Below are 26,714 nucleotides of genomic sequence, written 5' to 3'. Positions count from 1 at the left end.
TCAAAATCATCAGGAGAACATCAGCGATTGCAATGTCAGGTACTCCATGAGGGCTTTGCACAAGATAAAATGCACTTGCTCACTGGAGTAAAACAGGGATGCCGTCTTTCCCCCTACTTTTTTCTCCTGTGCATTGACTGGATCATGAAACAAAACCCACAAAGCAAAGACTGGCATGAATATGGAATCCGCAGAGCAAACGAGGCAGAGGAAGGCCCCCGAAACACCCAGAGGAGGAGCACTGACCAAGACCCCAGGAAGAACGGACTGACGTTTGGGCTCGGCTGGATAAGACGACGGTGGAAACGTTTCATCAATGGCCTACGTTCCGAAGGGAATAGAAAGTAAGTAAGTGAAGTCAGTGAGTCAGGGTAAGTGACTTGTTGAATTGTAATTACGATCACACACACACATTAATTAGTGTGTGGTGTATAGTCAATGAGTTTCTACAGTAGGCTCTTGAGAGACCCCTAGAAATTTTATCCAGGGCTGCACTGACTTAGCTGGATACTGAGCCATGGGGAAAATTAAGAGCTGTCAAAGGATCAGCTAGAAAAGGTAGTTGAACTTTGGAAATCATGAAAAGGCTAAAAAAAATAATAATAATCATAATTGTAAATACAGTAAATGATTTGCAAATCGGTAGCGTTCAAACTCTGATAAAGAAGTGGAAAATTAGTGGTCGCTTTGATAGCAAGACACGGCTGTCAAGTGGGCCAATAAACTGCCAGGAAAATTGTTCTCAGTGCAAAGAAAACAGCGCAAGCAAACTCTGTTTATATACTGGGGGGGGGGTTGCCTGACCGATCATGTTTCCTTTTTTAAAGACTATTGGCCTACACATTTGACAAGGGTTTGTCAGGGTATGCAAACTTAGACGGTGGTTGGAGAAGGGGCCTTGGAGTGTAAAATGGTTGCTACATCTCCAAGCAGCAAAAGAATGAGTTTATATAAATATATAGAAATATATATATATAAAACACACCGATCGCTCCACTTCTCCACATCCAATAGGGCGGCGACGCTGACGTGCGATTCGAATCAGCATTTATGTATGACGCTGTTCTATGTGCACGACGCACTCCCCGAAGTGGCCGCTAGATGTCAGCACGGTCTCGCCATTGAGCCGCTTGAAAACGTAGCAAGTATATTCCTAGCAGCAGGCAGCATATCACAAGGATGTGGACTGTCCCTTCCTGTTTTACAGCCACCGTAGCTCCGCGGAGCAGAAAAGACGAGTGGTCCGAAGGCAGACATGTCGGGATCCACGCAGGGCTCGTCCCCCACGCGGACGCGGTTTTATTAGCGTGTGGCGCTCGCTGCTAAAGCTTTAGCAGGCCTGCTTGCTTATTGCCATTCTGTTCAAGTCTGCCAATGCTCGCCCTCCTCTCGGTCTCATGGCGGAGACCAAAATCATTTATCACATAGACGAGGAGGAGACTCCCTATCTGGTCAAACTGGCTGTTTCTCCTGACAAAGTCACCTTAGCCGATTTCAAAAATGTCCTCAACAATCGACCCGTCCACAGCTACAAATTCTTCTTCAAATCCATGGACCAGGATTTCGGGTGAGTGGCGGCGGCCGACGGGTAATTGACACGCTTGTTGTTGTGCTTATTGTGTTGTTATCGTGGCGATCGTGTGCCGCTTCGTGTGGCACCTGCTGATGGTCCGGTGCGCAGCGGACGAGCCCGCATTTGAGTGCTCGAGCTCAGACCAGATCCGTCCAGTGTGTGCTCGTTCATGACGCACACGCTTGCATGTGTGCACACGTTCTCGTTTTGTTCTTGTGTCATTTGTTGAGAAACACTGACTGCAGGTGAACAGCTCGGCGATGGCGAGGGAATGTCATAATAAACGTTTGCATACATTGATAAACGCATACAATTATGCTTGGTTGCGCGAGGACATGTTTTGGTTTATTTTAATACGTCCATGTATATTCAATTCAGAGGTCTACTGTGCAAATCTAAAATCATGATTTTTTTTTTTTTTTTCACTCGCCATCCGCACCGGCTCAGTCTCATGAGATGATAATGCAAGAGCTGAAGCAAACATTCAATCAATAATTGTGATCGTGTTGAGAGGACTGCAATTGCTATTAAAATCCACAAAAGTGAGAATTATTGATAAGGTGGAATAATGGGTTTCTGGTCTACCTCGGCGTTCTGAGGTTTGGGTTCGAATCCCAGCTGGAGCTTTCCTGTGTGGAGTTTGCATGTTCTCCACGAGAGCATTCATGTTGGGTTCAATGAAGACTCGAAATTGTACATTGGTGTGAAATTATGAATGTGAGTGTTGTGAACCTGCGATTCGCGCCCAGTCCAGGTGTACCCCACCTCTCGCCCATGTCAGCTGGGATAGCCGCCAGCTGATGAGCACTATTAAAAAATGGATGCACGGATCTTACAGCATTCCATTTTTGACGCCAACTAATTACAACCTCAATCATAAATTTATTCTTCAATGAATACCTCCTAAACAATGTCAGTCATAGTTGAAGATCAATATGTTGTTAATTTATTATTATTTTTTTTACACAGTTTTTTCTGTTGTCTTACTGAATTTTTCAGGTGTATCCCATAACGTGTGGGGTGGTGATTGTACACCATCTTGCACCTAGATTCAGAAATGTAACAAAAGAAATAAAAAGATAAAATAAATGTCTACCTTTGTTCAATCACGTACATTGGCAGGAGAAAAATAATTTTAAACTAAAGTTCCGTGTGGCGTCTTTGTCCCAGTGAGAAAATCTGTTGGGCCTCTGCTGAGCACGACATATTTATGTCAGTTTGTCATACCACGACGAGTCGTCATCTCGTAACACGCGCTGTAAATGCAAAAATGCGATTGGAGGAAGTAGGAAGGCAGGCGACGTCTATATGCACACCCAGATGTCATAGATTTCCACTGCAGCCTGACCTTGGAAGGGAAACTGCCTCTTCCTGGTGGCAGGCCAGGCTTGGTGTGTCTCTTTCTCCTCTCCTTCCTGCCTCTCTTTCAGCGCAAGGCAGGCTGCTCCCTGGGCCTCAGGTGATCAACAAGCAGATTATGGAAACAAACAGAGCATGTTTGCTTTCTCCATTTACAGACGCAGCTCCGTATTGTGGAGCCCTGCATGTGTACCAGCACAGTGTGGGCCTCGGTTGGACGAAGGCTGGTTTGAGTATAAAGGCGTCTCCGGGAGGATTTCGGCCTTTGAGTTAGGGTTGAATATCCGGCCTGTGTGAGGAGCGTACGGTTCTGGCACGCTATGGAAGCGAAGCCCGTCAAAGGCACTGAAACTGGCAGCTCTTTGTGGCAGCCACGCTGGTCGCGCCGCACAGAGGAACAGTAAGACTGCTGAGCAGAGGAGGAAAACATCAAATCCCTTGCAGTTATAGATGCTGTTTGAAATGTAAATGAGCAGCCAGTGCAAGGTCCTCTGTAGTAGACCCCCTGCCGTGCTGGAAGAAACAGCCATTTTCTTATTGGATTGCTGAAAAACATGTGCGCCATTTTTATCTGCTCGTTGAGTAACGGCCACGCAAAATAAAATATAAAATAAACGGTTCGCAAGACAAACCGCTCGACTTGTCCCTTTATTGCCGAGGACTCGTCCTACCAGTTCCCTCTGGAGTCCTAACTGCATTTGCATCAACGTGCATTATTTGCGCACAATTGATACTTCACTTGTTTTTGTTTTCACGCCACAATCAATATTCATTAGGCAAGTAGCTAATTGAGCGACCCGCTTTGCTTGTTCAGAGACTTTGAGGTGCTGGTGTGTTGCAGCGGGTGTCACTGCCACTGGTGTGCTCTAGTGGGCTTGAGATCTTACTGTGATCCTAGTCACAGGCACTGCGGAGGCAGCAGGCAAGCTCAGCCACAGACAATAAGGGGGGCTCACAGGAGGCCACACGATGCCAAGCCCCTGTAGTTTGCGCCTCACCCTGTTGGGATCTCGTTTGTTTCATAAGATCAATGAAAAGAAATAAAATTAATTATTTTACTCTTGTCATGATGCTGTCTTGGTAGTTCACTGAATATGCTTGTAATGTCCTAATATACTTTATCACAATAACTGTGTGTTTAAAGCAGAGTTAATAAGACTATCAAGGCAAATCAATGGGATTTTATATTTCTTATGGCAGTGTTGAGATTCTTGTTACAGCTGATCTTCAACCCTAACTGTTAACATTTGACCCAAACTGTAGGAAGAAAAGTATGGTCCAACTTGACAAAATTGACCGCTATCTGCAGAACATTCCGTGAGCAAATCCAGAAAACAGGTTAGCTGACTTCTTGTGTATGCTAACGAGCAAGACTACGGACGGTTTAATTAGATGATTATGGATGGTGTCGTCGGACAACTGTTTAGTACATGTATATAATTCATTTATACATATATATGTATATATGTGTGTGTGTGTATGTGTGTGTGTGTAAACACAAGAAAATCTTAATATATCAAATATTGTAATCTTTGGTGGATCTGTGATAACATCTTCTGTTAAAAAAAAAAAAAGACAGACATTTAAATTGCCTACGGTTGCATTGTAATGGGCCACTTGGCCATTCACCTATACCGGGAGGAAGTGCTGAGACCCATTTTGCCAAATGCAGAAGTAGGCTTGCACATATACAGGATTGTTAGGTCTTCCAATTTTAGGGATTGTTTACACGCAAACACATGGCTGAGGTGAAATCATGTACCTTGTCGTATTTTAAAATTAAATCTTCATTTGGGTTATTTGTTTTTTACCAAAGTAAGATCCCTCGTGATGACTGAAATTATTCAATGTGCTTGAGTCAGCCGGGGTCATTGGCAGGTTTTGTGTACATCTACAACCCCAACTCCAATGAATTTGGGACGTTTTGGTAAACATAAATAAAAACAGAATATAATGATTTGCAAATCATGTTCAACCTAAATTTAATTGAATACACTACAAAGACAAGATATTTAATATTCAAACTGATAAACTTGATTGTTTTTAGCAAATAATCATTAATTTATAATTTTATGGATGCAACACATTCCAAAAAAGATGGCACATGGTCCAATGTACCACTGTATTACATAACCTTTTCTTTTAACAACATTCAATAAACGTTTGGGAACTGAGGACACTAATTGTTGAAGCTTTGTTGGTGGAATTCTTTCCCATTCTTGCTTGATGTACAACTTCAGCTGTTCAACAGTCCGGGGTCTCTGTTGTAGTATTTTACGCTTCATAATGCACCAGGCCAGTCTAGTACCCGCACTCTTTTACTACGAAGCCACGCTGTTGTAAAACGTGCAGAATGTGGTTTGGCATTGTCTTGCTGAAATAAGCAGGGCTGTCCATGAAAAAGACGTTGGTTGGATGGCAGCATATGTTTCTCCAAAACCTGTATGTACCGTTCAGCATTAATGGTGCTTCGCGTAGTAGAGTTTCAAGTTGCCCTTACGGATGTAGTGACGAATTGTATTTACTGACATTGGTTTTCTGAAGTGTTCCTGACCCCATGTGGTGATATCCTTTGCACATTAATGTCTGTTTTTGATGCAGTGCCGCCAGAGGGATCGCAGGTCACGGGCATTCAATGTTGGTTTTCGGCCTTGGCACTTACATGCAGTGATTTCTCCAGATTCTCTGAACCTTTTGATGATATTATGGACCGTAGATGATGAAATCCCTAAATTCCGTGCAATTGTACATTGACGAACATTGTCCTTAAACTGTTTGACTATTTTCTCACACACTTGTTCACAAAGAGGCGAACCTCGCCCCATCTTTGCTTGTGAATGACTGAGCAATTCAGGGAAGCTCCTTTTATACCCAATCATGACACCCACCTGTTCCCAATTAGCCTGTTCACCTGTGGGATGTTCCAAACAGGTGTTTGATGAACATTCCTCAACTTTCTCAGTCTTTTTTGCCACCTGTCCCAGCTTTTTTGGAACGTGTTGCAGCCATAAAATTCTAAGTTAATGATTATTTGCTAAAAACAATAAAGTTGATCACTTTGAACATTACATATCTTGTCTTTGAGGTGTATTCAATTAAATATAGGTTAAAATAATTGTATTCTGTTTTTACTTATGTTTAGCACAACATCCCAACTTCAATGGAATTGGGGTTTTATTAGCAGTCGAGGTGCAACAATTGCTCATTGAATCAACAACTAATCGCTTAACAATTTTGAAACTCGCTTAATCATTTAGAGACCTTGTTTAACTTAAGTGTCCAAATCCTCGAAATTGCAGCCTCTCAACTGTAAATATTCTCAGATTTTTGTAGCCCTTCATGAAAGCAGACTTGTCATCTTTGCGTTTAATTAAAATAAGACATTTGCAAACATGTGCTTTTACTTTGGAAAACAATGATCAACATTTTTACCTATTTCTGATATGTTACGAACCAAACCAGTAACTGAATCATAATCAATTTATGTTTGTGCCTTTTCTGCATTGTCAATATGAAATAATGTCCTGTTTTGGAATCAAGGGATGGAAATGAGAAAAACTATTTATAAAAAAAAAAAAAAAAAAAAAAAAAAAATCCAATTCATCAATTAATCCCAAAAAGAATCTGCAGATTGATTATTGAAATAATTGTTAGTTGCAGCCCTTGTTTGTAGGCCTCATAAAGGGTGTCCACAGATCTTTAAACACTCAAAATGAAGGCCTAAATTATCCCTTAAAAATAACATGTAATCGTTGGATCTCTTGTTCTAAGGTCTTTTAAAATGCCACAGACAATGAACGTTGCTTTGTAAATATTCGTATTAGTCTTTGACGGATTAGTCTGCAGTCACTCAAGAAGTTTGATATTTATCACTGTCGAGCGGACAACCTGTATGTACAAATATGGTAAATTTAATATTGTTTCACAAACCAATACCATTGGTCTTTACCCACATCTCCTGTTATTTTTACACATTATTAACCAATTTATAGTGTTGAAAATAGCTTGAGAACAAAACTATGAACCTCCACTTCCTTGCGGCATTATGTCGCCTCAAGATTGAAAGTCTGGATGATTTAGACAATATCGAGTGAAAATAGTTGTTGTAGGTTGGGTACATTTGAGTAGGTATGTTTTGATAAAAATTTACAGTGTAATGCTGCGTTGCGAAAGGAAATGCGGCAGCCACGAAGGTGAGTTTGTGTGCAGATAAATATCTGCTGATTACACTCGATCTTTGAAAACGAATTTGGGAAGATGATGTAACTATATTAAATAGGCGGTGGCGTGTCCATACCGTTTGAATTAATGAGTGTTATAAATTAGCGATTTTGTTGAGTTTTTTTGGTTGTTTTTTGCGAGTTGAACATTATTTGGGGGTGGTCAATAGTAACATGAGGTATAATACCAATTTGTACGAGGCTCTGTTTGGTAAATCAAAAAGGTTGCCGTTTTTCTGATTTCCTGAAAAGTTGTGATTTTGGTGATTCGAGGATTCTGCCCTACAGCGCCAATATACAGTAGTACAGGGGTGGCGAACCCGCGGCTCTCGAGCCGCATGCGGCTCTTTGCCCGTTTTCATGCGGCTCTTATGACGGCATGAAAGCATATTGAAGTTTAGGTTTTTTAATGTGCGTACGGACTTTGCTTTAGTTCATTACGGTATTTGTGTGCGCGCTTTTCTTGCGTTCATTACAGTATTTTCGCAAAACTGGCATGCGCATTGAATGAAAATAGCTCGAAGTTTCCCCGTCGGATCGCGATCTTTCGAGAAAATAATTTGTCAAATTTGCTCTCAAAATGGCAGGGAAAAAAATTGACAGTTAAATGAAAATATGTGGATGAACACAGGACGTTTTTACCAAAGTGGGAGAGCTCATATTTTTTTGTTGAGCACAACGGCAAGGCACTCTGCCTTTTGTGTCAGGCGTCTTTATCGCATTTCAAAGGTTCAAATCTTCAGCGACACTTCAGCTCACTCTACGCTAACATCGACCTCGAATTTCCGAAAGGGACTGAACTTCGCAGTCCCAAGTTGGTCACAAAATCAGACGAGAAAGCAGGTGCAGCAGTTTATCAAAAAAATAATGAAGCATCCAGAGACTGTAACGCTTGCATCATATCAACTGGCTTGGAACATTGCAAGGGCCAAAAAGCCATACAACGAAGGGGAATTTATTACAAATGCCTCGGTGACGTCTCTGAAATCTTGTGTCCTGAAAACTTAAACGAATGGTATCAGACCTTCAACTGTCCCGCCACACTGTTGAACAGAGACTATCGGACATTAGCACGGCTGTTAAATCACAGTTGCACTCTGACCTCCAATCATGTGGGTATTTTAGTGTTGCATGAGATGAGAATTGTGACATGCAAGACAAACCTCAATTGGCAATATTTACACGGACTCAGTCAAACGATTGTTTGATGAAAGAAGAACTTCTTGATATTGTGCCATTAAAAGACATGACTCGTGGAATTGGTCTGAAAGAAACGATGGCTGCATTTGCGAAAGCAAATGATGTTCATGTGTATGATGTGGCTCTTTGCAGTAACACAGTAAAAAAACGTGGCTCTTGATTTCTGACTGGTTGGCCACCACTGCAGTAGTACATTGAATATATACAATAATATGTAATTAGTGATTGAAAGGTCTTACATTTCGTCGAAGTGGCCTTAAAAAAGGTCCTAAATTTGACCTCCTTGAACGTTCTGATAGCTTGTCATAAAGTTACAATCAACAGGGTCTCAAATGTATTTGTCTTCGACTTTAAATTTTGTTGCTTCTCCTGCCTGCTGTCTCCTTGAGGTTATAGACACCCGGCCTGTGTTTGTCTCAGAAAGCACAAACAAACCATCTAATTCTGCCCCACAGCTACACAAATATTCCCAGCTGTGGAATATTCTGTGAAATCTATTGTTGCCAATTTAAGATGTCACATGTGAGCCACAAGCTTCTGTCAACAAGATTCACCGCTTGAGTTAGTGCACTGTTTGTGCAAGTTAAAAAAAATCTGGTCCAGGTATCGGATAAAGGCTGAATTACATGTTGTATTATTGTGTCTGTTTCATTAAATCTAAACATGTTATGTTCTGAATTGATTTATTTAGTGAAGCTGCATGTGTGTTTTTGTAACACGTATTTAAAGGGTTAATCCATTCACAAACACATTCATTCCGCTAAACGGTGGAATCAATTAGGATAGCTGATATTTTGTTTATTGTGACAAGTCGCCTAACAGCTGCTAATGCGGCTTGCGAGAGAGGAGGAAAACACTTCCAACAAAATCAGCCGTCGCTACACTTTTCCTTTCCCTGAGGTGGATGAGGACACAGCAGCTAACCCTGTGGCCGCCACGTCCACAAGCCACAAAGGCTGCGGTATCTCCACTCCCTCGGCGGCAGCACACAACTAGCATGACGAATCGTGTCAGTGGCAGGGAAGTTCTCGCCAGTACAAAAGTGTCATGCCAGAGACCGGCCACAGCTCGCTAGTCACGTTTTCTCCTTTCTTACGTCTCAGTGTGACGAGTCCAGCTGTTGTTGAAAATTCGCAGCCTAAAACCATCTTGGTGCTAACATTCCGCAACCCCAGCTCCTACACAGAGATGTTCCGCACTGACTCAGGCAGAGCTCCTCCGCTATCATCTGCACTATCAGTCTGTGCTCACTGCTGCACCATCTGCTTCACAGCTGTCTTTATCACGGAAGGCTGTTCTGACTTGGGTTAATCCTCTACCACCTCGTCACTACTCTAAAAGAATTTGTGCCCCCACAATTAGCAACATGACAATATTCTTCCCAAGAATGACACTATGTCAAAATGCTGAGTCTGTTTGGACTGGCCACTTGAACCAGAGTATACCGTATCAACAATTTAAAAAATCGGATAATGGGTTCCGCAGGAGAAATTGAGTTTTTTGTGTCGGAAAAAAATGGCCTTTTTGGGGACGTGCACCAACCAAACCATGGCACTTTGCAGAACTGTCATAACACTTGTAGGATTTGTGGCACAATACTGCACATGTGTGTGAATCATAACGTAAAAATGTGGTGATTTATTAGTAAATCGCCAAAAATGTCTTCCCATGAAAACGGTCAAAGGCGGTAAAAAGTTTGGGGAACGCTGCCTTTGTATATAAAAAAAAAAAAAATTATGTTGTGAATCTTTTTTTTTTTTTTTTTTTTTTTTTCTTTCGGTTTGGTGGCCTCAGTATTGCATCTCTGCTTTTTGCAGATGATGTGGTTCTGTTCAAGCCGTGACCTCCAACTCTCACTGGAGCAGTTCTTAGCTGACTGGTCCTCAGTCGGAAAAGGGTGACGTGCCCTCTCCAGGTCAGGGATGAGTTGCTGCCCCAAGTGGAGGAGTTCAAGTTTCTTGGGGTCTTGTTCACGAGTGAGGGAAGAATGGAACGGGGGATCGACAGGCGGATTGGTGCAGCGTCTGCAGTGATGCGGTCTTTGTATCGATCCGTTGTGGTAAAGAAGGAGTTAAGACGAAAGGCAAACCTCTAGATTTACCGGTCGATCTACGTTCCTACCCTCACCTATGGTCACGAGCTGTGACCGAAAGAAAAAGATCCCGGATGCAAGCGGCCGAAATGAGTTTCCTCCGCAGGGTGTCCGGGCTCTCCGTTAGAAATAGGGTGAGAAGCTCGGTCATCCGGGAGGATCTCAGAGTAGAGCCGCTGCTCCTCCACATCGAGAGGAGCCAGATGAGGTGGCTGGGGCATCTGATTCGGATGCCTCCCCGACACCTCCCTCGTGAAGTTTTCCGGGCACGTCCTACCGGGAGGATACCCTGGGGACGACCCAGGACACGCTGGAGAGACTCCGTCTTTCGGCTGGCCTGGGAACCCCTCGAGATCCCCCCGGAAGAGCTGGATGAAGTGGCTGGGGAGAGGGAAGTCTGGGCGTCCCTGCTAAAGTTACTGCCCCCGTGACCCAACCTCTGATAAGCGGTGGAAAATGGATGGATGGATAGAATGTCAGTGCTAAGTAAATATTTACATAATTTTATCACCATGAATGTAGCAGTTGTACTAATAATTTCTTAAAAGTTCTTAAATAACACCATATAAAGGTGCTTAATATGAATGAATCACTAAAACCCAAGGTATTATATCATGAATATACGGAGCCAGTACAAGTTCTGACTGGGCCACCACACCTTGGCTCATGGTGGCCTGACGTGGTGCTCTGTCGCTGAAATGCACAGGTGCAGTCAATGGTCAGGTGGTCGAACATTGCCAACAGCTTCTCAAAATTTCCACTCTCTCCTTATTCTTGCCATTTTCTCTTCTTTGGGGCCATCCGTTACTTTCTTGACAATTGGGACATGCTTTTGTAGTACAATAAAACATTTGTATGGTAGAGTAAATTTTATGTCGAGCCTCAAGATACAGTATAAAGGGTTGGAGTTTTTTCATGGCAGCATGTTGATAGATGTGTGGTGCTCAATCACTTGGTGTGCGGTGAAGAGTCGCCAATTTATTTGTTTGCAATGAGTCCCGTTGCTCTGCGTGCAGCAGCCGCAACATTGCATTTTTGCCATACGCTTGGAGAAGTTCAGTACATTTCTTCAGTTTTGCTAGGAATTTCAAATGGATTCTGTGCTTCAGATTTGTGCCGCCCAAAGATATGTGACTAAGTATAACAGCCTGAAAAAGAAGCACTGTGTGAGAGACGTGAACATTCAAGCAGAATAGCATGTGGAGATGTTGTGCAACCAAGTGATTTAATCTGTAAAATTTAATTGGGCATACAGTGTACAACTGTACAGTACATTTTAAATTGCAACTGACTTACTTTCTGTACGGGCTTACTGCCTGCGACAGAAAGTAAAATCTGATGAGTAAAGTGTTCAGTCATTGCTGTTCCATTTAATTCCTAAAGGTTTCGGCACGACGCTATTGCAGACTGTCAAAACAAATCAAGAGGAAGGCTTTTCCGCCACCTGTGGACTTGAAATACTAATGCTAAATACATCTTTAACAAAAAGAAACGTGCGTCTCTGAATCTTTGTTGCCTTCGTCTGTTGAGAAAGAGACACAGATGTGTACACACACAAATCAAGGCTCGAAATAACTTCATTATTCATTTGAGGACCAACTCTAATTTTTTAGAGCAATTTTTTTGCAGGTTAAGCACAAAGTGACGTGAAGCAACAGTTTTATTAAACAATAAAAACACAACTGCAGCTAGCAAATATTTTAGTACTTGAGTAACCTACCGAAAATTCTGTCGAACATTCAGTATTTGGATAAACTATTTTTTTGCTTGGTTAAAGAGCAACTATGTTTTCGCTTCATAATAATCCTTTCCTTTTTTATATAACCAACACTTTTTATTTCTTAAATTCACATTGTGGATAAAAGATAAGGCAGTAATAAAAAAACCATTAACAGCCTTTGTGCATTTTAGCATTTCGTGACATATTAATACATTAGGTTCCTGGCTGTGCATTTATGCGCTTAGACCAGCTGACTAAGAATAAAAATATTATTTTTACTACTACACGTTTTGGAAGTGTTCAACTTGTTCAAACTAAAACGAAGAAACCTCAAGAGAAGACAAATATTTACTTCATCTCACTTCACCAAAACCCTTCTCTGTTTGGGTACATGACCGATTTTACTCATATTTCTCTCTGGCCACATTTGTCACGTTTTTCACCTACTTGACTCAAAGTTTTAGCACTTACAGGTCATCAGATGGTAGTATACTGACCATTTGTCACACAGTGACTATACTGAGCAAAAGCACCTATAATTAACGTTATGGTTGCGCACTGTACTTGTCAGCTTCGTAATAAACAAACCCACACATTTGATGCTACTCATAATTAACCGAAACGCACCGCCGGGCTATCGTCATATTAGTAAGGTAGACTAATGTTAATCTAGCTAATTTCACCTTCATCTCTCAGGCCCCATGACGTAGTGTCTTCGGCGGAGAGAAAGGTCCATGTTACAACAAACGGGCGCTTCCACACTTTCACCTATTTGCTGTCTTTTTTTTCTCTTTCTTCTCAATTCAGCGTCGCGTCGCATCTTCCCGCCCCTTCAACCGAATAACTTCACTTCCGCACAGCAGTGACGCAAGCGGGTTGTGTCACATACACACATTGTGCCCTGCGTGCGTGACACAACCCGTGTCACGTGTTTGACTCCACAACCCTCTCTGGGGTAAAACTGTAATTTGCAGTTTTGCTTTTCAATGTTTTTTTTGAGGTGCAAAATGCTAATTTTGACTCAAAAACTGCAACCGCTTAATTCGAGTTTTGCAAATCCCTTCGTAAAATGACTTTGGCTGGCTGTTCACCCACTTTGCGTGTGTGCAGTGATAAACGCCTCAAAGATTGAATGAAAGATCTCTCCTTCAATGATAAGAGCCCATAGCAAATTCCAGACATGCCTGAATTTCCAATGGGGACTGTCAATCATTTCTCATTTTCGCCTTTACACTGCTCCATTAACAACGACCCACAAGACTTTAAATCGACCCTTATTCAAAAATGGGTCTGCTGACTTGTCGCACCTCGTAAAAGACAGATTGCGACACCCAGAGAGACACTGATAATCATCACGTTTGTAAATGTGTTGGCCAGCTTATCTCCTCGCGTGATCTCCGTGTGCCTGGCAGGTGTGACACTGGCTGCCGATGAACTTTGTCCCAGCAGTTCAACGGTTAACTCCAAGGTATTTTTGCTGTGGAATTTACAGCCAGTAATGAAAGTGCCAATGCTCTTTCAGCTATTACAATGTGATAACCTAGACTTATTTTAAATGTTATGCTTAAAAGTACCGAGTAGCTGCAGAGTGCCTGAAAGAATCATGAGTGATGTTATGTTTACTACCTAGCAGGATAACATAAAAATAGCTTAAACCTCTTGACAGAACTTTGTGAAGGGGTGGGGCATGGGCTCGGCCAAGGCAGAACCCATTCATTTTGGTTCAGATATGTATGGTACAAAGTGTAGAATGTGAACTTTCCTTGGTTTCGCTGTGAATGATTCAGTAATAATTTGAATCTTTTTATTTACATTTTTTTATTTTTTTTTATGTACAGCATGTTATTTCAGCTGCTTTTGTTGAAGTGCTCTAGAAATAAAGTTGAGTTGAGAACTTTAATGCATGATCTCAATTAGGGATACTGTACATCTGTCAATACCCAATCATGGCACCCACCTGTTCCCAATTAGCCTGTTCACCTGTGGGATGTTCCAAACAGGTGTTTGATGAGCATGCCTCAACTTTCCCGATCTTTTTTGCCACCTGTCCCAGCTTTTTTGGAATGTGTTGCAGCCATAACATTCTAAGTTAATGATTATTTGCTAAAAACAATAGTCTATCAGTTTTTAACATTAAATATCTTGTCTTTGTAGTGTATGCAATTAAATATAAGTTGATCATGATTTGCAAATCATTGTATTCTGTTTTTGTTTCCCCTCCTTGAGCAGTCACCTTGTTGTGGTGGAGGGGTTTGTGTGTCCCAGTGATCCTAGGAGCTAAGTTGTCTGGGGCTTTATGCCCCTGGCAGGGTCACCCATGACAAACAGGTCCTAGGTGAGGGACCAGACAAAGCACGGCTCAAAGACCCCTAATGATGACGACAAACAATGGACTTCGTTTTCCCTTGCCTGGACGCGGGTCACCGGGGCCCCCCACTGGAGCCAGGCCTGGTGGCCGGGCCTGCACCCATGGGGCCAGGCCGGGCACAGCCCGAAAGGGTAATGTGGGTCCCCCTTCCCATGGGCTCACCACCTGTGGGAGGGGCCATAGGGGTCGGGTGCAGTGTGAGCTGAGCGGTGGACGAAGGCGGGGACCTTGGCGATCCGATCCCCGGCTACAGAAGCTGGCTCTAGGGACGTGGAATGTCACCTCTCTGGCAGGGAAGGAGCCCGAGCTGGTGTGTGAGGTCGAGAAGTTCCGACTAGATATAGTCTGACTCGCCTCCACACACAGCTTGGGCTCTGGTACCAGTCCTCTCGAGAGGGGTTGGACTCTCTTCCACTCTGGAGTTGCCCACGGTGAGAGGCGCCGAGCAGGTGTGGGTATACTTATTGCCCCCTGGCTCGGCGCCTGTATATTGGGGTTCACCCCGGTGGACGAGAGGGTAGCCTCCCTCCGCCTTCGGGTGGGGGGACGGGTCGTGACTGTTGTTTGTGCCTATACACCAAACAGCAGTTCAGAGTACCCACCCTTTTTGGAGTCCTTGCAGGGGGTGCTGGAGAGCGCTCCCGCTGGGGACTCCATTGTTCTGTTGGGGGACTTCAATGCTCACGTGGGCAATGACAGTGAGACCTGGAAGGGCGTGATTGGGAGGAACGGCCGCCCCGATCAGAACCCGAGCGGTGTTCTGTTATTGGACTTCTGTGCTCGTCACGGATTGTCCATAACGAACACCATGTTCAAGCATAAGGGTGTCCACAAGTGCACTTGGCACGAGGACACCCTAGGTCGCAGTTCGATGATCGACTTTGTGGTCGTGTCATCAGACTTGCGGCCGCATGCCTTGGACACTCAGGTGAAGAGAGGGGCGGAGCTGTCAACTGATCACCACCTGGTGGTGAGTTGGCTCCGATGGTGGGGGAAGATGCCGGTCCGACGTGGCAGGCCCAAACGTATTGTGAGGGTCTGCTGGGAACGTCTGGCAGAATCCCCTGTCAGAAGGAGTTTCAACTCCCACCTCCGACAGAACTTTGCTCATGTTCCGGGGAAGGCGGGGGACATTGAGTCCGAATGGACCATGTTCCACGCCTCCATTGCTGAGGCGGCCGACCGGAGCTGTGGCCGTAAGGTGGTCGGTGCCTGTTGTGGCGGCAATCCCCGAACCCGTTGGCGGACACCAACGGTGAGGGATGCCGTCAAGCTGAAGAAGGAGTCCTATTGGGCCTTTTTGGCCTTTGGGACTCCTGAGGCAGGTGATGGGTACCGGCTGGCCAAGCGGAATGCAGCTCTGGTGGTTGCTGAAGCAAAAACTCTGGTAAGGGAGGAGTTCGGTGAGGCCATGGAGAAAGACTTCCGGGTGGCTTCGAGGAAATTCTGGTCCACCATCCAACGTCTCAGGAGAGGAAAGCAGTGCACCACCAACACTGTGTATAGTGGGGATGGGGCGCTCTGACCTCGACTCGGGACGTTGTGAGTCGGTGGGGAGAATACTTCGAAGACTTCCTCAATCCCACCGACACGCCTTCCCATGAGGAAGCAGAGTGTGGGTTTTCTGAGGCGGGCTCGCCTATCTCTGGGTTTGAGATCACCGAGGTAGTTAAAAAGCTCCTCGATGGCAGGGCCCCGGGGGTGGATGAGATTCGCCCAGAGTTCCTAAAGGCTCTGGATGTTGTGGGCCTGTCCTGGTTGACACGCCTCTGCAACATCGCGTGGACATCGGGGACAGTGCCTCTGGATTGGCAGACTGGGGTGGTGGTCCCCCTTTTTAAGAAGGGTGACCGGAGAATGTGTACCAACTACAGGGGGATCACACTGCTCAGCCTCCCTGGTAAGGTCTATTCAGGGGTGCTGGAGAGGAGAGTCCGTCAGGAAGTTGAATCTTAGATTCAGGAGGAGCAGTGTGGTTTTCGTCCTGGCCGTGGAACAGTGGACCAGCTCTACACCCTCGGCAGGGTCCTCGAGGGTGCATGGGAGTTTGCCCAACCAGTCTACATGTGTTTTGTGGACTTGGAGAAGGCGTTAGACCGTGTCCCTCGGGGAGTCCTGTGGAGGGTGCTTTGGGATTATGGGCTACCGAACCCCCTGATACGGGCTGTTCGGTCCCTGTACGACCGGAGTCAGAGTTTGGTCCGCATATCCGGCAGTAAGTCGGACTCGTTCCCGGTAAGGGTTGGACTCCGCCAAGGCTGCCCTTTGTCGCCGATTCTGTTCATAACTTTTATGGACAGAATTTCTAGGCGCAGCCAAGGTGTAGAGAGGGTCCGGTTTGGTGGCCTCAGTATTGCATCTCTGCTTTTTGCTGATGATGTGGTTCTGTTGGCTTCATCAAGCCGTGAGCTCCAACTCTCACTGGAGCAGTTCTTAGCTGACTGTGAAGCGGCTGGGATGAGAATCAGCACCTCCAAATCTGAGACCATGGTCCTCAGTCGGAAAAGGGTGGCGTGCCCTCTCCAGGTCGGGGATGAGTTGCTGCCCCAAGTGGAGGAGTTCAAGTATCTTGGGGTCTTGTTCACAAGTGAGGGAAGAATGGAACGGGAGATCGACAGGCGGATCGGTGCAGCGTCTGCAGTGATGCGGACTTTGTATCGGTCCGTTGTGGTAAAGAAGGAGCTAAGGCGAAAGGCGAAGCTCTCAATTTACCGGTAGATCTTCGTTCCTACCCCCACCTATGGTCATGAGCTGTGGGTCGTGACCGAAAGAACGAGATCCCGGAAACAAGCGGCCGAAATGAGTTTCCTCCGCAGGGTGTCCGGGCTCTCCGTTAGCGATAGGGTGAGAAGCTCGGTCATCCGGGAGGATCTCAGAGTAGAGCCACTGCTCCTCCGCATTGAGAGGAGCCAGATGAGGTGGCTGGGGCATCTGATTCGGATGCCTCCCAGACACCTCCCCGGAGAGGAGTTCCGGGCACGTCACACCGGGAGGAGACCCGGGGACGACGCAGGACACGCTGGAGAGACTACGTCTTTCGGCTGGCCTGGGAATGCCATGGCATCCCCCGGAAGACCTGGATGAGGTGGCTGGGGAGAGGGAAGTCTGGGCGTCCCTGCTAAAGCTACTGCCCCCGCGACCCGACCCGGATAAGCGGTAGAAAATGGATGGATGGATGTATTCTGTTTTTATTTGTTTAACACAACGTCCCAACTTCATTGGAATTGGGGTTGAACACACCAAGACCACATGACCAGCCTGACATTTACGCTCCTACCTGTAGACATGTTAGCCGTGTTAGCCGAGATACTTAAGGTAAACATGGATGACAACACTTTTAGGCGATTGCCAATTGGATGATTAGCAAGTACTGAGTTTCACTCTGCACCGTCGCTCCCATCAATCAAAGCGGCGTGACAGTGTCGAGTGAAGAGAAAATAAGTGATGGTGTGATAAAGTATTGGACGAAGAAACGAGGACGAGCTGTGGGCAACCTCTTTATTTCGAAAATGAACAATTACTGTGCCGTAATCACACCCTAAAAACATCTGAGTGTTTTTCTGAACAGTCAGCCTTCATCTCTGTCAACACACATTCCCGCGCCTCTTTCTCGCTTCACGCCCTCCCGACTTACTCATCCGATCACAAATCACTCTTTACCTTCATGGCCTCACAGTCGTAAATTACAGAACTCTAGTAACAGTACACATAACACAACTGTTTGGCTGCTACAGTATCGCTACAGTTTTCCTGTTGCAGTCTTATTTTATAACTTGTGGTATTCTTGAGAAGCAGTCTCGTATTTTTTTTTTTGTACTCACTTTATTTTGTAGTTAACACACACAGCGAACATGGCACCCCGTCTATTCCTACTTCTACTGTCTTCTTCATCTCTTTTACATAGTGCCGCTAGTTTTCAGAGACACCACATAATTAAAACGTCTTGCGTTACAGCTCAATTCAACTTTATTTATAGAGCGCTTCAAACAAACAGTCACAGCTGTAATAAAGTGCTACACATAATAAAGATCTAACATAAAACATGACATGCTACATTTAATTGAAATGCGTGGCAATATTGTTGAACATGTATGTTAAAATATCAGTAATGACAAATTGTTACTCTAAAAAGTAATTTAGTAACATTTGAATGAAGCTTTTGTATGCCATGGTCAAGATAAGTTGTTTTGTGTTTTTGAACAATTTGTGATTGATATAAAAACATAATAGTAAAATTAAACATTGTCATCATTACAATTGCAGGATGTAATGGCATTATCGAGTATTGGTACTCATTATCGGCAAGCACTCAAATGTAAGTACTCGTGTTTGGCCTCAAAAACGTATTGGTGCATCCCTGGTTGTTTGACTGTGGCAGCCCCCCTTGCAAGGAGGACGAGTCACCCTGATGTCAGGAACAACCGCCTATTAACAAATTCACTTATTCGCGTTGTTCTTAAGAACCTCCCCTCAGCTATTTGTTGAAACTCACATTTGCATTGTTAGTGCTCTTTCTGTAATGCTCTAGGATTCCACTAGATGGTGACAAAGCCTTTAAAGTAGTAATTGGTGTCAAGGAAGTATATTTAAGTAATTAATTGCGATTGAAGGACTAACATATTTGTATGTTGGGTGCTAAGTTTAGCCTGGGTTGTTAGTGGACGTTATGACGAGTCACATGCACTTCGGCAGTGCTGTATTTATAAAAAAAAAAAAAGAAAAGTCTGAGCCATTTTTTTTTATGGTAATGTCGTACAGTGTGAAATGATAACATGTTTTGGATCATAGTTTGTGGTATTTTTATGATTTAAATGTGCCGGTGTCCTGATTATGTGTTTGTGTGTGTGTTTTTTTTTTCCTGCTCCATAGGGTTGTCAAAGAAGAGATTTCCGATGACAACGCCAAGCTGCCTTGCTTCAACGGCAGAGTGGTGTCCTGGGTAAGTGAGATGATGAGGCGTGCATGCGTGGCTCCAAGTGGCGCAGTTGTACGGAACGCATGTGGATCATGCAAATGTAAACGCCTCCACAGAGCTTTTTTTAAACACTTCATGTTGATCCCATGGCTCAGCTATACTATATAGGTGTGTTAAGCTCTATCCATCCATCCATTTTCTGAGCCGCTTCTCCTCACTAGGGTCGCGGGCGTGTTGGAGCCTATCCCAGCTGTCATCGGGCAGGAGGCGGGGTACACCCTGAACTGGTTGCCAGCCAATCGCAGGGCACATACAAACAGACAACCATTCGCACTCACAGTCAGAGTCTCCAATTAATGCATGTTTTTGGGATGTGGGAGGAAACCGGAGTGCCCGGAGAAAACCCACACAGGCACGGGGAGAACATGGAAACTCCACACAGTCGGGGCCGGGGATTGAACCCGGGTCCTCAGAACTGTGAGGCTGACGCTCTAACCAGTTGCCCACCGTGCCGCCGTGTTGAGCTCTATTATATCCTAAACTGCTTGAACATTCGTTCAGCAATGGATCAATTTGACTCCTAAAGCAAGATCTCTTACCTCTGGTGCAACCTATTTTTCACTCTGTTACTTCATTTGCTTTACAGTTTTGTGTAATTACCTGAGTGTCCCCAGGGGACAATAAAGGATGTCATATTAAATCAAGCTGTCGTCGTGTTAGCAAGGGATTTACATTTTAACCGTTCCACTCTCATTCAAGGATGAAGATAGAGGTTAAAGCTGTGGCCTGAATTATTGATGAGCTAAATTGTAAAGCAGGCTACCCATTTAATTTACCAAGTGGCTTTTGGCTGTTTTTTTTTTTTCATGTTTTGTTCATCCATTGTTGTCATATTTGTGTACACCTGTGATTAAAAAAAAAATAATGATGATGAAAATGATTTTTTTTTTAAACATTGCATCACAATTAGTTTGGATTTCATTTATTGATATTTGATTTAAGTGTATGTATTTGAGATTATCTTTGAGCAACAAGTCACTGGCTATTGTGACACTTTAACCTCAAATATATTTTTAAAGGCTCTGTCCCTGTCACATTTTATGAATTGTCGTTATTTTATTTCTGCATTTGGGCATATCTGTGCAATACTGCCAAACAGAGTATGTATATATATATATATATATATATATATATATATAATATATATTATATAATTCTATATATTATATAATATAGAGATATATATAATATATATATATATATATATATACGTATTTGCGTGTGATGATTATAGTAATAGCGTTGCCCCAGCTACATTGACCTTCATTTATTGTTCATACGTTAGTGTAGTGTCCGAGGTATAGGGTGTCGAAAATCACTCTTGTCACAAAAACTCACAAATTAGTGCTTTCTTGAAGCACATGCACGCTGCACACACTCATCCATTTCATCCATTTCCTTTTACCGCTTAGCCTCACTAGGTTCGCGGGGGTGCTGGAGCTATCCCAGTTATCTTCGGGCAGGAGGCGGGGTACACCCTGAACCAGTCGCCAGCCAATCGCAGGGCACACGAAACAAACAACCATTCGCACTCACAATCACACCTACGGGCAATTTAGAGTCTCCAATCAACACTTCTATTTATTAAATTGAGCTTGCGACAGTCGCTTTTTTGTTAGGTCATCTTTGCGTGTCACTCTCCAGGTATGACCCGCTAACTAACCCACGCCTAAGCCCACCGTTACATTTGTGTAACAATTGGATTGAGGGTAAATCAATTAGTCAAGGCGACTGTTGTTCTGTTACCGTCTTGGATGCTACATTAGTGTAGTAACAACAATAACCCAATCCCCCACATGTTAAACTAGCGATATAAACGATTGAGGGTTATATCCTAAGGTAACTGTTTTTATATCGTGCTATGATATATATGTCACAGCACTAATACTTAATATAAAATTACATCTGTACAATACTGAATGTACTTATCACTCCTTCAAACAATACCAAGAGTAATGTCTGCTGTGTCTATGTACTGGATGTTGTGAGGGCTCCATATCATTGTATAAAATTCACCCTTCATTATACATGTCTCAATCCGTCATTATTCTTGTCCGTCCCTTTCTCTCACTCTCTCTCATAGTTGGTGCTAGCAGAAAGCGCCCACTCTGATGGAGGATCGCAGTGCACAGAGAGCCATCCAGAGCTGCCTCCTCCCCTCGAAAGAACAGGCGGCATCGGTGACTCCCGGCCCCCTTCCTTCCAGTGAGTAGGCCGATCACTGCTTGTCGTGTATGCACAATTACACACACAGACACACACACATTCAAGCACACACACTGCTTGGTGACCTTTTTACGGTGCAGTCCGCCCATTTGAGCTTGCCACATGGATTCATCATCACAGGCTTCACTGGAAGTGAAGTTGCTGTGCGCAAAAGTGTGAATATGTCACGTATGTGTGAAAACTGAACTATAGAACCGTGCTCAGGGCCCACTTTTTTTGTTCCTCCTTACTCACCATGGAGTACAGAGGCGCTAGATCGCTCATATTCGTACAGATGATGCATATGCTGCTGTTCAGAGAAAGCCTTTGCAGTATAAACGTCTCCAGGCACTCGTTGAGAAGCATTAGTCACTCAAAGCAGTCATCCATGTGCTCGATAGACGTTCCTGTGCACGAGTATTAAGGACATACTGAAAAGAAAAAAAAAGAAAATGGTATAATGATAACGTACTCATGTTACCAGAATTAAGTCATGGAACAATAAACATAAGCTGTCTCATCAAACAGTTGTGGAAATGAAAATGACATTACCCGATGATCGACGTATTCGAGAAAGCCAGCATTGCTCGGCTCAGATGGATGTCGACACTGTGTGTGGGTGGGGAGGGGGTTGATATTAGTGTATCCTGCTACATATCAGATTTTTAAGTGGAACGAATCTTTATCACACAAATCCCTGTTGCGTCACAGAAATGTGTAATGCTTTCGCGAGAGCCACAGTCGTTGGCATACAAACACAACACAACGAGCACTCTCACGCAGTCAGGAGTTGCTGTTGGCCACAGCTCACGGCCAGACACTCACACGCAGACGAGCGTGTGCCATCCTCTTAAAGACACATACCTAATAGACACAATACATATGGTATTTTCTATTCATTTTATGCTAGCAATTTTGTTCGTGTTCATATATATTTGCAGTGGGCTTTAAGAAATGTAAATGTGTTAAGTGTGTGTGGAGTGGTAAAAATACTTTTTTTCAACTTTTTTTATGCTCTCAACAATTCAGATTTTCACCTCTGATGGATGGGTCTGGGGCATATATCCCTGTGATGACTGTATTACAATCTTTCCGATAAATAATACAACTTTAATCTCCTAAAAATGCAACTTTGTCATAGTATAATTATATTTTCAAGGGCCCTTATTAGTCACGAATCGTCATGACGTTTTCTCTCCCTTATGGCGCCCCTGGCCGTAACACTCCAGGAATATTTTCTTGGCAGCCTGTTGAGCAACACCTGGAGAATATCGCACCTCTTTGCTAAGGAGAACGTCCACTCTAAATATAGCTTGAAGGGCTGGCAGCATCAGGGGTGAGGGTTGTTGTCATTGCAGGGCCAAAGCAATATGGCCGAGGCTCTATATTGAGAACAAGCAATTTGTCATGTCTCAGTGTATGTCTTTATCCAGCGTTTGTCATCTCGGCTCGAGTTTGCCCTCTGCTGCTGGCCTGACAGCTTGCCCTCCTGGTTTTATTGTTCACAGCCAGGACTACTGCCACCATGTGGTGTCAAGTGGCAGCACATCGACCTTCACATTAATATTTCCCCCACCCTCCACTATCCCCAGCTCGCCCTTTCTCTTTTCCTCTTTCAGCCAGACAGGCAAGCCTTTTTCTCCGAGCCACCGAGTGAATCCCCCATTGTGAACCTCCTCGCTGTAGCCATCTTTTGCTAACTCTCCCTAAATAGCTGGAATATTATTACCACTTCATTTCCCTTTTGTGCCATATTCATGCCGTTCACGTGTTTCTCGGCTCGTATGGCTCTATTTGATGAGCGCGCAGAGTAGGTGTTTTGGCCTGAGAATGGAGGCAAGTGATGTGCTTCTATTTGGTAATCCGGATTAACAGACATTTAAAGCACCCATCTCCATTTCCCAAGAGGGAGGGGTGGACATTGGCAGCAAAGGGGCTGGCGGATTTAAAGTGTGTGTGTGTGTGTGGGGGGGGGGCATTGGTTCACAGCTGCAATTTAGCCTTGAATAATCTACTCTACTCCTGGATCCAGAAGCATGACCAGGCAGAAGACACTAGTTAACATAGTGTCTTGATAATTATTGAGGATGCATCATGCATCTTTCCTTCTGTTTATGCACATTGAATGTGCTCGTTTCGTGTATGAGCATGTGCATGAATTATTACAGCCATGCATTATGTATGCTTGTGGAAAAAACTAAATGTTTACCAAAGTGCATCTGACACACAGGTGTATAAAGTGACATTGTTGAATGGAGTTCTCAGCAGCATCAAGTTTCGTCAAGTCTCTTGACCCATAAATGCCTCCAGCTCTCTGACAGATTAACAATCTGCCCTTCAGCTCTTCCATAACCCCTGCAGACTCCTCCCAGACACCAAGAACACAGGCCTGTTTATTGCTCTCATGCTCTGCACGCACCTGATCTACCACTGCACACCTTTGTATGCAGTACGTCATTCACTTCAAATCATGTTGCAGGCACCATCTGGACTTTCAATGGATCTCATTAATGCCAACATTGTCCAGAGTAACTCACTCTGCAGCTATCTGGCCATTATTGACGGTGGAAACCACATCATCTATTGTAGAACAATGGCCGGCGGTAGTGTATTTGAAAGACAGTCCTCATATGAAATGCAGATCCCCCTGCAGCCAAATAAAAAAGCTGGAGAGTGCTTGTGTTCTAAAGTGTAAATAGGAGTTGTCGTTGTTTTTTCTCTTCACCTAATCTGACTAAGATTTTCCTGATTTTAGCGCCAACGCAGTGAGCAGTCGTGACTGCCTGGATACCGAGACAGGCACAGAGTCCCTCCTGAGCCACCGGCGCGAGCGTGAAAGAGAGCGTGCCCGAAGGAGAGCTCGAGAAACCGAGCGTAAGTATGACAAAGCCGCGATTTGACACCTGACTTTGTATCCCTCAACATGTTCATTCAGACCCAGAGCCCTGCCACCAGTTATGCATCAGAACATGTTTTGTCATTCCACAAAATATTGGCGTCAGATGCTGCAAACCAAATATAGCTGTCTGTCTTTGTATTCCTTATTTCATCACAGCTAATCAGTGTGACTGGCTCATTCAGTTGTGTTCTACTTCCACGTTTATTTCAGGACTTGTGTTGAGGCAGATGTTATGATTTGAGCATTGTGACTGTGCTTGTGATTTCCAAACATGTTTTTTGTGCCCTAAGTAATTCATATGCAGCTGTTTTTTTCAAATTTGTTATTTTATTTTTATTTATTTATTTTTTTGTAATTGACTTTGTTTGCATGCACTGTCCCTAAATATTTATATTCTAAACTGCACACATCTCTGAGACTAGCGCTAAGGTATGACAGGTTTCTTGGGTGGTCCGTTAATATTATATATGAGTACTATACAGTTGTGCTCATAAGTTTACGTACATCCATCCATTTTCTACCGCTTGTCTGAGGTCGGGTCGCGGGAGCAGTAGCTTTAGCAGGGACGCCCAGACTTCCCTCTCCCCAGCCACCTCATCCAGGTCTTCCGGGGGATGCCATGGCATTCCCAGGCCAGCCGAAAGACGTAGTCTCTCCAGCGTGTCCTGCGTCGTCCCCGGGTCTCCTCCCGGTGTGACGTGCCCGGAACTCCTCTCCGGGGAGGTGTCTGGGAGGCATCCGAATCAGATGCCCCAGCCACCTCATCTGGCTCCTCTCGATGTGGAGGAGCAGCGGCTCTCTCGCTGAGATCCTCCCGGATGACCGAGCTTCTCACCCTATCTCTAAGGGAGAGCCCGGACACCCTGCAGAGGAAACTCATTTCGGCCGCTTGTATCCGTGATCTTGTTCTTTCGGTCACGACCCACAGCTCGTGACCATAGGTGAGGGTAGGAACGTAGATCGACCGGTAAATCGAGAGCTTCGCCTTTCGGCTTAGCTCCTTCTTTACCACAACGGACCGATACAAAGTCTGCATAACTGCAGACGCTGCACCGATATGCCTGTCGATCTCCCGTTCCATTCTTCCCTCACTCGTGAACAAGACCCCAAGATACTTGAACTCTTCCACTTGGGGCACGATCTCATCCCCGACCTGGAGAGGGCACGCCACCCTTTTCCAACTGAGCACCATGGTCTCAGATTTGGAGGTGCTGATTCTCATCCCAGCCGCTTCACACTCTGCTGCGAACCGCTCCAGTGAGAGTTGGAGATCACTGCATGATGAAGACTGCAGAACCACATCATCTGCAAAAAGAAGAGATGCAATACTGAGACCACCAAACCGGACCCCCTCTACGCCTCGGTTGCACAGAATCAGTGACATAGGGCACCTTGGCGGAGTCCAACCCTCACCGGGAACGAGTCCGACTTACTGCCGGATATGCGAACCAAGCTCTGACTCCGGTCGTACAGGGACTGAACAGCCCGTATCAGAGGGTTCGGTACACCATACTCCCAAAGCACCCTCGAGGACCCTGACGGGGGTGTAGCGCTCGTCCACTGTTCCACGCCCAGGACAAAAACCACAATGCTTACCAGGGAGGCTGAGGAGTGTGATCCCCCTGTAGTTGGAACATACCCTCCGGTCCCCCTTCTTAAAAAGGGCGACCACCACCCCAGTTTGCCAATCCAGAGGCACTATCCCCGATGTCCACGTGATGTTGCAGAGGCGTGTCAACCAGGACAGCCCCACAACATCCAGAGCCTTTAGGAACTCCGGGCGAATCTCATCCCCCCCATGGGGCCTTGCCATCGAGGAGCTTTTTAACCACCTCGGTGACCTCAACCCCAGCGATAGGAGAGCCCGCCTCAGAGAAACCAGGCTCTGCTTCCTCATGGGAAGGTGTGTTGGTGGAATTGTGCAAGTCTTCGAAGTATTCTCCCCACCGACTCACAACGTCCAGAGTTGAGGTCAGCAGCGCCCCATCCCCACTATACACAGTGTTGGTGGTTCACTGCTTCCCCCTCCTGAGATGCCGGCTGGTGGACCAGAATTTCTTCGAAGCCATCCGGAAGTCTTTCTCCTTGGCCTCACCAAACTCC

The 26,714-nt window shown here is 44.8% G+C and overlaps 1 protein-coding gene across 1 annotated transcript in view; it reads left to right on the top strand.

Annotated features, from left to right (window-relative positions):
• The first annotated feature begins 1,130 nt into the window (after window positions 1-1,130).
• Window positions 1,131-26,714, top strand: part of dvl1a (dishevelled segment polarity protein 1a) — a 39,976-nt gene continuing 14,392 nt past the window's right edge. Inside the window, exons 1-4 of the mRNA XM_061675370.1 lie at window positions 1,131-1,567; window positions 19,402-19,471; window positions 21,591-21,712; window positions 24,468-24,586. Of these exons, the coding sequence (XP_061531354.1) occupies window positions 1,398-1,567; window positions 19,402-19,471; window positions 21,591-21,712; window positions 24,468-24,586 (481 nt within the window). The 5' untranslated portion in view covers window positions 1,131-1,397. The remainder of the gene's footprint in view (window positions 1,568-19,401; window positions 19,472-21,590; window positions 21,713-24,467; window positions 24,587-26,714) is intronic.

Source organism: Phycodurus eques, chromosome 1 (assembly GCF_024500275.1).
Source record: "Phycodurus eques isolate BA_2022a chromosome 1, UOR_Pequ_1.1, whole genome shotgun sequence".
In the NCBI taxonomy this organism is placed as follows: Eukaryota; Metazoa; Chordata; class Actinopteri; order Syngnathiformes; family Syngnathidae; genus Phycodurus; species Phycodurus eques.
Note: the sequence above shows the minus strand (reverse complement) of the source record. Positions and strands in the feature narration are given on the sequence as shown.